Source organism: Glycine max, chromosome 9 (genome assembly GCF_000004515.6).
Source record: "Glycine max cultivar Williams 82 chromosome 9, Glycine_max_v4.0, whole genome shotgun sequence".
Taxonomy (NCBI): domain Eukaryota; kingdom Viridiplantae; phylum Streptophyta; class Magnoliopsida; order Fabales; family Fabaceae; genus Glycine; species Glycine max.
Window position 1 is genome coordinate 6122009 of NC_038245.2, and position 15671 is coordinate 6137679.

At 31.5% G+C, this 15671-nt stretch overlaps 1 protein-coding gene across 1 annotated transcript; it reads left to right on the forward strand.

Moving 5' to 3' along the window:
- Window positions 1-425: 425 nt before the first annotated feature.
- LOC100797928 (cytokinin dehydrogenase 3) lies at window positions 426-5216 on the forward strand. Its single transcript, XM_003534875.5, has 5 exons — window positions 426-1259; window positions 2348-2475; window positions 3076-3351; window positions 3700-3968; window positions 4320-5216. Exons 1-5 carry the CDS (start codon window positions 584-586, stop codon window positions 4609-4611), a joined length of 1641 nt encoding a protein of 546 aa, XP_003534923.1. The 5' UTR covers window positions 426-583; the 3' UTR covers window positions 4612-5216.
- Window positions 5217-15671: the final 10455 nt, after the last annotated feature.

A 15671-nucleotide genomic window follows, 5' to 3' on the forward strand; every position in this document is an offset into this window, starting at 1 on the left:
AATTTATCATAAACAAATATGTGTGCGAGTATTAAACCCGTGCAAAATATTAGTATTATTGTTTAATTTTTTTTCCTTCTCATCAATCATAAATATACTTTTTAATACAAAATAAAAAATAGTTAACTCAGAAGATTTCTTCACTTAATCACTTCGATTCAATATTAAAAATCAATCCACGCTTTGTTGTTTTTTTTCCCATGACTTATCACGTACATTTATTATTTATTATTTTTCTGATGTTCTTACTATAAAGGGAATCACTATTTGTCACACACAAAACTATAAAGGGAATCAAATGATCAATTCTTATTTAAAAACTCTATTAATTAAAATTACAATTACAACAAAACCCTAATTTTATCCTCCTTATAATTAAACCTCCACATTCTCTCTCTCTCTATCAATACATGTGTTTCTCAAATTAAATATTTTCCATATCCTCCTTTTATCATGCAAAGTCCTCTTCCATTCTATATATAGCCCCTACCTCCTCCACCTCCTTTCCCCACTACAACACACACCAACAATCAAATCAATCCATCCAACCTAGACATCTCTCATCTTCTCCAAATTAACAAAAATGGTAGCTGGGAAATACCCTTCCCCCACATACTTCATCCTCCTGCTCATAACCATAACACGTTTGATCTCCACAGTGGGCAAGACCTCCCAATGGATGAAGGCCCTAACGCCGCCTCCGGAACTCGCCTCGGTCTCCCTCGATGACACCATCTTCAGCAAGCTCCGCAACGACCCAGAGGCCCTCCAGGGGAGGGCCTCCAGGGACTACGGGAACCTCGTCCGCGAGGTTCCCTCGGCGGTCTTCCACCCGACCTCGTCGAGCGACATCGCGAGGCTGATCAAGCTGTCGTACAACGGTTCTGTCCCCTTCAAGATAGCGGCGAGGGGGCAAGGGCACTCGACGAGGGGCCAGGCGATGGTACGTGATGGGGTGGTGGTGGACATGGCCGGGTTCAGAGAGAGAGGGAATGGAGAGGGAATAAGGGTTGTGATGAGTGTTGTTGTGGACCCTAATAATAAGAATGGTTATGGTTACTATTATGCTGATGTTGGAGGGGAACAGTTGTGGATCGATGTGCTAAACGCCACGCTTGAGCATGGACTTGCACCTATGTCCTGGACTGATTACTTGTACTTGACGGTGGGAGGAACTCTCTCCAATGCTGGCATCAGTGGCCAGACATTCCGCTATGGTCCTCAAATCACCACTGTCCGCCAAATGGACGTCATCACTGGTAAGACAACTTTCAATTTATTCAGTTAATTTTATCATATAATTTTACCAAATACTTATAAACCATATCAGAAACTTTTAATTTAATCAACTAACTCACAATTAGTTTAATCATATACTTTTAATTTAATCCACTAACTTATAAATTTGTAACTTTTCAGCTTGGAGGTTTGTAGGTTATAAGTCTCAACTTTCCACTAACTTATAAGTTAGTTTTAGTTTTATTGTATGTGGTACTTTTGAAAATTCAAGGATTTTGGTACTATAATAACTCGTTCAACTGTTGGCTTAGTATCAAAACTCTTGGATTTTCAAGTGTACTTCAACAACCATCTTAATTTAATTGATCAGGGTTTTAATATTGTGAAAATTGGTCATTGGACAACTTGGAAAGTGACACAGCTTGGAAAAGAAGGAAAGAGGGAGATGGGAAGGGAAAAGAAAGAAAATAACTTTTAAAATTAGTTGCGTGAAAAAATTAAGGTTGCTGAATTAAATTATGGTTCACCACGACTCTAATTGTGGCAACCCAACGTGCCGTGGTTGTGGATATTTTCAGAACTTTATTGCAACTTCGGTTATAGTGGCGTTTGTTCAATTCATTTTTTAATGTATCAGACTGTGATTGCGATTGAAATTTTATAAAATCTTTTTTTTTTTAAACTTGTTCTTTTGATTAGGATTAGGAATTTCAGAAACTTGATTCTATTTCATATACTTTTTTTTAATGTAATACCGAATTAGTGGTTGATAAACGAGTCTTTGTCTACAAATTTGGTGAATGTTAGCAACCGCTTTCCATCTGGTCCCATGCTTGAAAATTTTCTTAACCATGGAAATTAGTTCACACGGACAGTCATAGCCTTCAATTCTTGATTAATTGTTTCCTTTTCTAAAATATGGTGATACTATTATATTATTGGTCCAAGGTCTTGTTTTGGTCAAATTTTTTTATTAGAAATAAACGGGCTGCTGAATTTTAATTTACTCAAGTGTTTCTTAAAGAATATGTATGCATGCATGCAATTATATATTATTATTATTATCATTACTGTTATGTTTAATCAAGTTTAATTTGGTTTGGTTCAGGAAAGGGAGAATTTGTGACTTGCTCTCAGCAGACGAATTCGGAGTTGTTCCACGCGGTTCTGGGGGGCTTAGGACAATTTGGAATTATAACAAGGGCAAGAATCGCTCTTGCCCCAGCTCCCAAGAGGGTACGTTTAAAATCTTCAAGAATTGACTAGGACTTTGTCTTGTTGCTTCTTCCTCCAACATCTCTCACATAGTAACGCCAATTTCTGCATATGTTACATTATTAATTCAACCATCAAGCTTTAGGGAAGCATCAAATGTCCTTGTCCTAAATGCTTTATGTCATCATTTTTCTTGGCACCCTTTCGTTTCACATTGTGTTAGTGCATATTAGTCATCCATGAAAGACACATGAAAATAAAATTTGTTGGAAAAATATAAATCATATTTTCATAAGTCTTTTGAAATATACAGTAACCTTAGAGACCTTAAGCAATTAAGCCAATAAAAAGGGTCGTATTATCAAACCCCAACTAACAACTATTAGAAAATACTAACAAGTATAGGTGCATACATAAATATGTTTCCACTAGAAAGTATATAAAGTTGGTGAGATGATTCATTTTGAATTTTAGTACCTTAATTATTTAACTTTATCCTTCTATTTGATGGGACTCATCGCATAAGCCATACATATATACATAATCATGCGTTCATTATTGTTTTTCATTATGAGTTAATGAGTTGATTGTATGAACTAATGGTGAATTTCTCATTGGCAGGTTAAATGGGTGAGACTTTTGTACAATGACTTTTCTGCTTTCACCAAAGACCAGGAACAACTAATCTCAATCACTAGAAGGAAACAAAATATTGCACTGGATTATTTGGAAGGATTGCTGCTAATGCACCAAGGACCCATAAATAATTGGAGATCTTCTTTCTTCCCTTTAGCCGACCATGCCCGAATAATTTCGCTAGTAACTAAACACAGCGTCCTCTATTGCCTAGAAGTTGCCAAATATTATGATGGCCAAAATGAAAACAATGTGGACAAGGTACCGTCTCCATTCATGTGCATTTGCCTTCATGATGTGTCTTTTATTTCTTTTCTTTTAATTTTTTGTCTCACCTTATATAATAACCCTTTGTCACACTCAATATTATTATATTTTTAAAGAGTTTAATGGTTATACACTATTTTTACTTTATTTAATTATAAATTATCATTGATATATTTTTTAAGATAATTATCATAAAAGTTAATAAATTTATCAGTTATAATTGAATGATTGTATAAAATTATTTAATTTATATTGCATAATTTATTTTCTATTTGTAATCTTTTTTTACTATAAGTTGTTATATTGTAAGTAATTAATATTCTCATTTTCATGATTGTGTAGGAACTCAAAGTTTTACTACAAGGACTGAGCTATATCCCTGGATTTTACTATGAAAAAGATGTCTCGTATGTTGAGTTCTTGAATAGAGTTCGAAGTGGAGAGTTGAAGCTACAATCACAAGGACTATGGGATGTTCCTCACCCATGGCTTAATTTGTTTATACCGAAATCTCAAATCATGGAATTTGACTCGGGCGTGTTCAAGAATATCATCCTTAAACGAAACATTACCACAGGACCCGTCTTGGTTTACCCCATGAATAGAAACAAGTAATTGAGCTTAACTAACTAATCTCAATTTGTATTGTTATCATTAGGAAAAATGTTAATTGGTACGAAAACTATATACTACACTATTTTCATTAAAATTCATGAAAGTGAAATTTCTCTTTCCTAAAATAACTTCTTTCTCTTAAAATGAATTTTTGTTTTTCTCAATCTCCATCAATTACTTATTTCCTTTTTTGAACGTTTGAAAAGTCATTCATAACTTTTTTTTCATAAAAAGGTCATTTCGTACCAATTAAATAGCATTGCCTTTATTATCATATGTACACAATTCTTCTCTTCACTCACTTCTCTCTTTTTTTTTCCCATTAAAATTGTAAAACAAATAATCAGGTGGGACAATAGGATGTCAGCATCAATACCCGACGAGGATATCTTCTACACAGTTGGATTTTTGCATTCAAGTGGGTTTGATAATTGGAAGGCCTATGATGCTCAAAATAAAGAAATTCTACAATTTTGTAACGATTCTGGGATCAAGGTTAAGCAATATCTTCCCCACTACCGCACACAAGAAGATTGGACAAACCATTTTGGCCCTAAATGGAGGACTTTTGTAGAAAGAAAACACCAGTTTGATCCAAAAATGATTCTATCACCTGGACAAAGAATCTTTAACAATTAAACTAGCTTTAAAAAATATATATAATATGGTGGGACTACCCAAGTTAGCTAGCTGGCTGATCTCAAGTGTACACATAGGACCCAGAATTCAGATGATAGCCTTTGTACTTGTTTTTGTTAAGAGGGTGGGGTTAAAAGCTGCAGACTTTGGCATATATGTAGATCAGGTTACACATACTTTAGATACGTTAGGTTGACAAAATCATGTGTGAAAGATGCACACAGCTAGCTGTGTACCTTTCTTTCTCTCTCTCTCTTTCTTTCTCTCTGTCCCTCAATTTGTCTATCACTAAAAAGATTACTATAGTTTAGAACCTAGTGAAGATGGAAAAAAATCATTATATAGAGGATTTAATTTTATCACACGTTCTAATCATATACATTAATATTCTTAAATGTGCAATGAGTGTGTTCGGTGCCTTAATGATTCTTTATCTTTGTTAATTGTTAGTATATTATAGGGTTTTGTTTTTCCCTTCCTAATTTTGTAACGGCCATCCCTACTAGCAATAATTGAGATCCTAGGTTAACTAAGGAAGAGCATTATTGTGTCCAAATTGAGAGTCCTAGCTGTATGCCATAATAATAAATCATCGTAAGTTGCTAGATAGATGTGATAACGCCAAATGCCTTCAAATACTATTATTAATCTCCATCGCGAGATCCTTCGTTGTGATTATGTAGAAAAGATTACGCTGCTTTTACAAGAGAATACTCCAAGAAAGCAAGTGATTGCTCCTTAATATAAGAATCATACAATAAACAAATGGTGTTGTAGTCCATAAAGTGTATTTAATATTTGATGAAAGAGTGTGTAGACATCAAAGTGATAAAACTAATAAATTTAAGTTTGATGCAATTCGAAGTCGTAGATACTTAATTAATCTCTAAATCATATTAGTTTTAAACCATACAGATTTTAATATGTTGAATGGATTAATCTTTAATTGTGCATTGGAAAATATTATAATTCATAAAAAAAGAAATAAAGTTTAGACATGAATAATTACGGACTAATGAATGCAACCTATATATACTACGTCTCTCAATTTTGCGGAGAATTTAGGAATATTATAGTATTTCACTGAAAGGACACACAAGTGGCAATGATGAATATTTTAATTTGAAGTTTTAATTGGATTCCAAATTTTTTTTCCCTTCTTTTTTCCTGAAAAAAAAAATGTTCATCGAGTGATCAAGTCAATTACAACTAGACAACAAGAATACAAAAGAGAATACGTGGCTTCGTTTCACCATATAGAAAAGAAGGAACGCAATAACGACGTCAATAGTTATAAAATGAAATTGACAGAATATCTAAATGACTGTAGATATTTCTACATGAAATGAAAAATGTTTTTTTCCATTAAAAATAAGTTTATTTTTTGGGAATCTCGAACATTTTTAGTTCCAAAATATATGAATGAAGCCAAGAAGTTAGAAAAGAAAATGTTACGTCTGAAAGCAAGAAAAACATCTTAATTATATATGAAACAATCCAATCTAACTAAAATCTTAAATAATAGACTATTTCAATTAAAAAATGAAAACTAAGATGAGATCTGAATCAAACTAAGAAAACGATGTTGGAACAGCCAACAGAAATATACATCAAGAATATAAATAATAAGAAGAAAAATATGTCTAAGAGTTATAGGATTGGTTTAGTAACGAAGAGAGAAGAGAGAAATTGTGGTTCGAGTTATTATGTTCACAAACTATGATAGACAAGTAACACAACAACAAAAAAAATACAAATTCTAACAACCTAATTTTTTTTTATTGGCCTAATCATATGGCATCAATGTTTAAATACTCTAATCTTTATTTGGATATTTCTTATGTAAAGGGCTTAGTATTTTAGTCACTCACTTGCACACACTCTTAAAGTTCGGCAAGGAAGAAGAAAGATTTCATTAAGAGGATATAGGTACAAGGTACCTATCCTTAATTACAAACACAATACCAAAGCACTACAAATAACAATAGCAATAACAATAGTGTTGTTGTATCCTCATACCTAACTTCGATACTGGAATTTACCGTACACCTACGAAAAGCTTATGAGTGCTAATATGTGGACATTTTAATGCAAAGTTTGGGGTACATTTTAAGGGATACCTACCCTTGCAAACAAAAGTTTGAGGACCCGAATTCTAAACCTAATATGTGTTCATTTTAGGATGAAGAATGCTATCAACACATTCACTGACATCTTTTTTATTAATTGAAATTTATTAAAAAAATTATAAAATCAAAAAGTGTAATTCATTAAATAAGAATTAAACTCATAATTTTTATAATTTTCAATAAATTTTAACTGATAACAAAAAATGCGCTGACATAGTATGCTAGAGAATATATTTCTATCATTTTCTTTTAGTATTAATTCCTCTTTGTAGTGCTATTCTACTTTTCATTAATATTCCGAAAAATATGGTTCACAACATGTTTGGTATGATTAGTACAATGTAAATACCACCAACATATAAAAAGCTAACATTTCATACGACAAATTGGAATATCTTAAATGTGTTGGAATATTTAGCAACTAATTAAAAAAAAATAAAATAAAAGTAGTGTTGGATCGAATAGGAATAACTTTTTGCTTTTGGGGTATCCGACAGACCCACGAGTGCTTTTGTTGTGACAAAGTATTAAGCAACGAGTTCTTGTAGTACTAATCCAAAACGTTGATTTAAATTAAAGTAAACCTAGACCTAGTTGTCGTTCGTGTTATCCATCAATAAGAGGGTTGAATTTCTTGCTATCGTATTGTTAATTAACTAAGCAAGATTCCATAATAAAGTCACTCCGATCTTTGCCCCATAAAGCGAAACTTTTCTTTTACTTTTTATGTTAACAACGTGCTTTGCGGCCTCAACTGGGACCTAATTAGTTAGCTTATTTAATTAAAGAAGTGCATAATTGTAATTAATTAGCAAAAGAGGCCATGTAACAATTAATTCCAGCTTACAGGCAACAAGGAGACAGAAAAAGTTAGTAGCCTCATCATTTTGTTGACTTTTCTTGCTGCCTATAGAGTATAAATGCTTTATAGATCAATGTCTAATTGTTGTGCAAAATCTAGGACATGAAATCCCAACATTCACACAGTAACACTATGAATTAATTATGTCTGTGTTGATAATTAATACATTTTATTACAAGAATAACACTTGATTAATTCAACTATGATACCATATATATAATCATAACCAAATCGTAACTTCTTTGTCGCGCTTTTCCGCAAATCCTAAAGTTTGCCGCTGTATCTCTTTGTTACCCATTGTTTTCCACTTCCAAACATCTTGATATTAGTTTAATTGAAAGTTATAAAAAAAATTACCTAATTTGTTAAAGTTTGAATGTTGTGCTCGTAATTAACTAAGAACTTATACTGTTTAAGTTTGATCGAATTGCTTTGGAGGATTTTGCTGACCTGAGGGATTCCTTTTGCTTTTAGGATCAGAACCTATCTTCTATTCATATATAGCCGAATAAATCTATAACCTAACATAATAATTAGATGCTCGGGGGCATCATAAATGAGTGTCTTCGACAACCACACTCAAAGGGAATAAGTAGTAAAAAGAAAAGCAAAATTTAAAGTCGAATCTCGTCGCAATGAGTTAAGTTTTTTTTTTTTATGGTCAACTATATAATATATTTATCATATAATTGCTTTCAAAACTTAAGGTATGAAGTAGGGAGAATTCTCAAAAAAAAAAAAAAAAGTAGGACGTGTCGGAATTTTATGGATTAGTATTGTATGATTATTAGATTAATTTTTCATTATGAATATTAATCATGAAATTAAATTTTGTGGTTTTTTAATTACTAAATATTAGTTATTTGAACTCATGATTAGTTTGACCCTCACTTTTTTTTTTTAAATCAAAAGTTTAGATGAGTTGGATTCTAATGATTTACTATGGACATGACCGATGTTGAAATACAAGTATGAAGGTGAAGTCTCGTACTAGATATAAATAATAAAGTATAATATCTTATAAGTGAAAAGATTAACAAACCTAATGAATTAAAGTTTTAGATTAAAGTGTGTTACACTCCTGATACATTGATGAAAATCTCTCAATAATAAATCATAAAATATGAAGTCTCACATTAGATATATAAAAATAAGAAAGTTGATCACCATATAAGTTAAAAGACCCACAAACATAATATTTTAATATTTTAGATTAAAATGTAATGTCATTTCATTTATGTGGTGCACTGAGGACCTATTGGTGAAAATCACATTCACTAAGAATGTTCTCCCATCAACAATAGATATTGAACCTACATGCATAAGATATCAATCTATTTTTAACCAACTATATTAGCATTTGTTGGTCACTTTGACCCTCACTTGTTAAGTTAAATAAAAAGTATATATTATCTTATGCTAGTTATAAAATCATATTGTCTCACATTAAAAAAATTTATGAGGTACAATTTGTGGCAAACTGTAATATGTAGAGGAATTATTTCTCATTTGTTTACTCACAATTTTGAATTGAGACCGTAATCATAGAATCAAGGTTTTCTTTAATGCTAAACAAAGATTGTGGACATGAATTATGAATTCTTTTAAGGTACACAAATTCCAAATTTTCCTTTAATTAATTTGTGTTATATGAGCATGTCACAATTATACATCATTATATTTTTGTAAAATGAATCAGGGTGTTGATTGGTTTAAATTATTAGGGATTTTAAAAATCAAATCAAATCAATTTTAAGTTTTTTTCCTAAATAGAAGGGGATTTAGCCCCTTAATCAAGAAACAAAATCAATTTTAAAAGTGTGTTTGACAAGATACTCAAGAAGCTTGACTTCCTTTGACTAACTTATAAGCTAGTTTAACCTGTGTTTCATAAAACTAGCTTATAAGTTGGTTAAAGCTTAAACTAGTGGAAAAACTAAAAACTTATAACCTAAGTATCTAATTGATTGAATTGAAATTGTTTGATAAAATTAGTTGATAAATTTAAAATGATATAAAAGATTATAAATAATTATTTGATAAAAAAAATATTTGAAATAAATTAATGAGGATAAAAATGAAAAAAAAGACTAGTAACTTATATACTAATTAATTTTTATAAGTTACTTGAAGTAGTTTATGAAAATAAGGTAGAAACTATTAAATATTAAAAATGAACATAGCAATATTATCAAAAACAATGTTTTATGTTCAATATTAAGTATTGTAAAAATTATTATTATGTTAAAAGAAATTAATAATATCATATTTTAATAATACTAAATAGAAATAAAAATAATAATTTTCAATTAAAATATATTAATAAAAATAAAATATATTTTAAAAATAATATACCACAATAATTATGTAAGGTACACTACTAGAAAAATGGCTTTTTAAGACACGCGATTTACGACGGTTATTTGAGGAACCGCTTTAGAAAGTGGTGCGGTGGCATTTTTGTAATTATTGTGTAACAAATTTCATTTTACGACGCACTTTCTAAGGCGGTTATTGAAAACCGCCTTAGAATGTTATGTTTTATAAAATTTAAGCCGATTTTTAGAAAAAAACCGTCGTAGTTGTAAAAACAAATAAGGGAAATTGCCTCACGGGTGTGCACGTTTCTGCTAGCTTTCGAGATTGCGCTGCTTTGAACCCTAGACCTTTGTGCTTGCTCCTTCGTTTTCTGCTTTGAATCCTAGACCTTTGTGTTTGAACCCTATTGATTTTCGCTTTCTGCTTGCATGAACCCTACTGATTTTCGGTTTCTGCTTGCTCCTTCTTCCATTGAAGCTCCTTCACCAAAACTGGCAAATCGGATGCAACCCTAATTGAATCCAAGCAAGCAGGGAAGGGGAGTATTATTATTTGATACGAAATACAAAGCTCTTCAAAACCCAAACAACAACCGTACTGCACAACTCCACCACTGTGCAATGTAAGCCTCCAAGCTTCTCTCTTTCTTTCGTTTCTCATCTGCTAGATCTATTCTTTTTCTTCCATTATATATGTCCTCACTTTTCAAATCTAGGGTTTCCAAATTTCGCAGCAATTTTTTTAATTTTTTTATTTAGGCCTTTCTTTTTTTAACCGATTGCGATAATTGACTGTTTAGCGCACGCTTGATTGCCACAGATTTTGTGTGGATCGAAACGTCATTTGGGGGTTCTCTTTGAATTTGATTGAAAAGTTAAATTTTTTTATAGATATTCTGCGAATTCAAGTTGGGGGTTTGTTGATTTCAAGCATTTTAGGTGTGACCCCTTTGGAGATTGGGATCATATCCAATGCTAGAATTTTCTTAGGGGTGTTTGTTAGCTGTTTTCCACTAACTGATGTTGTTTGTTGCTACCTAGTTAGTGATAAATCGATGTTTGTGTTGAAAATGATTGCTTGTGTTTTGATTTACTTTATGATATGTTTTTGTGTGTGTGATAAATTCCTTAGAAAATGATGCTTTGAATGAGTTTTTTGATGGTCGGGTGCTCGATTTAATAAACATAATCTCTTAGGACCCAGACAAATATGTCTGACTTGACCCCTTCTCATTTTTAAGTTTTCTTTTATCAGTTTCATATATCTGGTTCCCTTCACTTGGTTGCGAAAGCTTTGAGTTTTTTTCTTTTCCTTTGTATTCATGGTTTTGCTAGTGCCTATTTAAATTTGCCACATTAATAATTAAGGTGTCTCTAATTAGCTTGTCTGCATATGAAAAGTTTGGCATCTATTGGAATTTGGTTGGTTTAATTTTGGTACTTCAATGTAATTGTGGTGTCACCATCAATAGCTTCCGCCGACTGCTGTGTTCTTCTGCTTGTGTTATTTTACTTTTCTTTTTTATGGCATTCTCTCCTATTTATTGCATTTCATTTGTTTGGAAAACAAATTTTTACATCTTTCTATGTTCGCATGTCATCCATTCACCATTCAAAATAACTAAACACTTAAAAATTCCAAGTATTGTTACCAGAACCTAATCACTTTGAGAGAAACACCCCAAATATATGAGAAATGAACTTTGACATATTTTAGGGTCCATGAAACTATTGAATATGTTTTTTCATATAGAATGTTCCATTATAAAATTCCCCTGTCTTCTTGATGGGCTAAAATGAAGTTTCTTTGTCCATGATTAAATGAGAGACTTTGACATCTCTGCCACTTATTGTGCTTGCTTCTAGTTCTCACACAGTTGTGATTTATTTTCAAACCAAGTAGAGAGAATGATCAAGAAGCATCAAACTACAGAGAATAATTCTTTTGTTTGTCTTACGTCTTGTTTTGCCTGATATAATTTATAATTATTGAGTCATGACTAGTTTGAAAAGTTCAGTTCTAACATGTTGATAATATAAATAGACTAATTTCTTCAAAAAAATGGTGATATTTTGGCAACTTTTTATTTTAAACCTCAAACTAACAACTCTTATTTTATTTTTTATTTTTTTTCTATCATATCAAGTTACATATAATCTATTATATAAATATTTTTGTTTCTTATTTCTTTATCTCTCTCAAATTATCAATTGGTCTTGGGTGTCAAAAGAATTTTTTCAAAAACAAAAGATTGAACTAAAACATCAATTTAATTCTTAAGATTCTTATTAATAATTAAACATTTTATTGTTTGATAATATGAATAAATAAATTTTGTCACAAGCTCTCAAAACTGTGAAGTAATTTAATTCATAAAATTGATATATTTGGGTTAGTGTCATGTTATAAGTATTAAGTATCTTTTAATTTTAATGTTATAAGTACGAAGTATCTTTTAATTTTAATTATGACTAAATTTTATTAACAATTTGAGTGACTATTTTTAGTGAAGGTTTTCTTCCTAATTATTTTTTTTATTTAGAAGGCTTACCTAAATTGATCTATCCAATTAATTTGATTTCTAATAATTATAAAAAATAATCAAACAATTTAAAAGTCTGAATTTGATTACTATGAATTAGTTTGATCCCTAAAATTAAAGATTAAATTAACTAATACTTATTTTACCAAACTTGACAAAAGCAAGCAAGCTAGTCTACCTCGGCCTAGAATACAGACTAACCCAAAGATTCCTCAGAGAACAAAAATGAACTAAAGTCCACAGAAGGATCTAGTGCATATCTCAGTACTTAGGGAGTAAACTCATAACATCACTAGATAGATGAATTGTTTGTAGTTGTATTTGTTTGAGTTTTTTTTTTCTCACAAATCTGTTTGATGGTGTGATTCGCCCAGTCTTCAGTGCTTCATTCACAACCAAAGTCAACTGTGGGAACTCCTGCATATATTGCTCCAGAAGTATTGTTGAAACAAGAGTATGATGGCAAGGTAGAGTGGTTATTGTTTAGTTTCATGGTATTGTTCTTTTTCTGTAGATTTATTACTGTTACTCTTAAATGAACAATTTTGTTGTTAACTTGTCATCATTTATGAGCTTGCAAATTTGTTGACTTTTCGTGATATAAGGATCTAAAGTAATAATATTGTCTAGTTTTTCACCCAGTCCAATGGTCATTAATTTGGTCTGCACTCCAAACAAAGGTCATTGTATTTTTTTGGTTTTCATCTCCACCTAATTTAGGTCTTTCTCGAACTAGGTGAGAATCTTTACTTAGCAAGAAAACACAGACAGTTCAAAATTATAGCCATGTCCGTGTTGTACCTGTGTCCATGTTCGACACATCTCGTACACTAGCTGAGAATCTTTACTTAGCAAGAAAACAGACAGTTCAAAATTGTAGCCATGTCGGTGTTGTACCTGCGTCCATGTTTGACATATCTCATACACTAAAATTACTTGTCGTCTCCGTGCATTTTGCAAAAAAGAAAAAAAATCAATGTAAAATTTTTTATATATCACAAGAACAGAATAACTTGATAAATTATAACCTTTTTATTATGTCTACAATTTAATTTTCTATATTTTTTCATAAGTGTCTAATGAGTTGCTTCTGTTATGTTTTCTTGCATTTAATATTAGCTTGCAGATGTCTGGTCATGTGGAGTAACGTTATATGTGATGCTAGTGGGAGCATATCCTTTTGAAGATCCTAATGAACCAAAGGACTTTCGCAAGACAATTCAGGTACATCAGATATTAAGATATGTGCTCATTTTTTTCTTGAGTAGTGTCTGATTGCTTGAGTATAACTTGTGGTTGCTGCTTGCTTCTTTGCAGTCTTTTATTTTAACTTGGTTTATTTTAACTTACAATTTCTATCTTATTCTGAAAATTTTCCGAAATGTTGATCACCACCCAGCTTTTGTTGTTGTATATAACATGGATACAACTGAAATTCTATCATTTTATCAGGTAAATGTTTTTCATCATGTTTTATTTTCTTGGGTTTTCTGTGTTTTCTGACTCATTTTTACATCTTATCAGAATTCACCAGACGAGCTTTATCTGTTGTTTGAGCAGTTCTGTGACCACTTCCATGCAACATCAAGGAATTCAATGTATATGAATTTCATATCTTCTCATTCAAATAATATCCACGCACTGGAACAGCTCCGGAGCATTAAAGATAAGGCAAGCAGCTCTGCAGGTAGTGTTGTTGGTTGTATCCTTCTAATCACTTGCCTCCTCTGTCCCTCCCTTCCTAGATAAAAGAAAAAACAAAAGACAATGTACGTGATGTGCTAATGTGTTCTGTGTATAAATTTTGTTTGTAGTTTTGCAGTTTGTGAAGAATATTTTTGAATCAAGATTCATTGTACGTACACATTACTTTTGAATCAAGAATATTTTGATAGAAAAGCTTTATACTCTATGATCACATCCCAGTGGCAAAAATATTTGCTTAGTAATATTCTAATTGATTAAAAAAAAGTTATAGGTTGTATACTTGTAATTGCATTTAATTCCAACCAAGACACGAGGACCAATCAAGTCATGGCTTGAGGAGTTATTTCCATCAACATGTTTCTAATTAATTTGAACCTTTATAGGCTGACAAAGCCATTGCAGAAATTGAGGCAAAGTGTGGCCAAAAAATTGAAGAATGCAAAGAAGAACAAAGGCAGCAGTTGATGCGCATTGAAGATGAACACACGTTGCTCGTAAGCATAGAAAAAGTCTTGAATTTGAAATTATTGGCTGCTTAGAAATATTCTATCATTGCATTCTATTACATGGGATCATAAGTGTTCTGATTTGTCTTTAGTTATATTTTTAATTACTTAATGTTCTAATTAATTGAAAAAACCATTTTTTTAAATAAAGTTACTTTCTGATTAGTATTTGTTAGAGATGCAATATAAAGTCATTCATGTATCGTTACCTAGCAGCTTGAGCTTTTTGGATAGTTTGTTAATGACATGGTACGAAATTCTCTATGACTATGTGGTCTAGAGATCAAAGCATTGAGGTGTGAACTTGAAGATGAGTGTCAGAAGCTGGAAGAGGAGTTGCATCTTCAAAAATCCAAAGTATGGAATACCCTGATATGATAAATTAATTTCTTGTCATAATTTTTATTATTATATTTATTCTTTGGAATATATTGCAGGAAGACAGACAAAGGGCTTTGTTGCAGTTGCAGTTGAAAGTGATGAGTGACAAGCCCAAAGAGGACCAAGAAGTGAATTCAAAATAGGTTTACTTGTGTTTCAATCTATTTGTTTGTGTCTGTCTTCAAATGGATGCCATATTTGCTAATTTTCATGTTGGGATACCTTTGGTAGTTTGGTTTGACAGGATATTCCATTATTTCAGAGCTTCCTAATTTTGTCTGGTGATGGTGTGTTTCTTGAATTCAAATGTCAAATCAGACACTGCATTCAAAGGCGGTTATTACATAATAACCGTCTTTGAATCTCGAGGAGATGTAACATTCAAAGGCGGTTATTACATAATAACCGTCTTTGAATGTCGACCAGACGTAACATTCAAAGGCGGTTATTATGTAATAACCGTCTTTGAATGTTGAACCAGACACTGTATTCAAAGACGGTTATTATGTAATAACCGTCTTTGAATTGTTCTCACTTTCAAAGACGGTTATTATAATAACCGTCATAAAAAGCTATTACGTTTCAACGACGTTATATATAACGACGGTTTACAA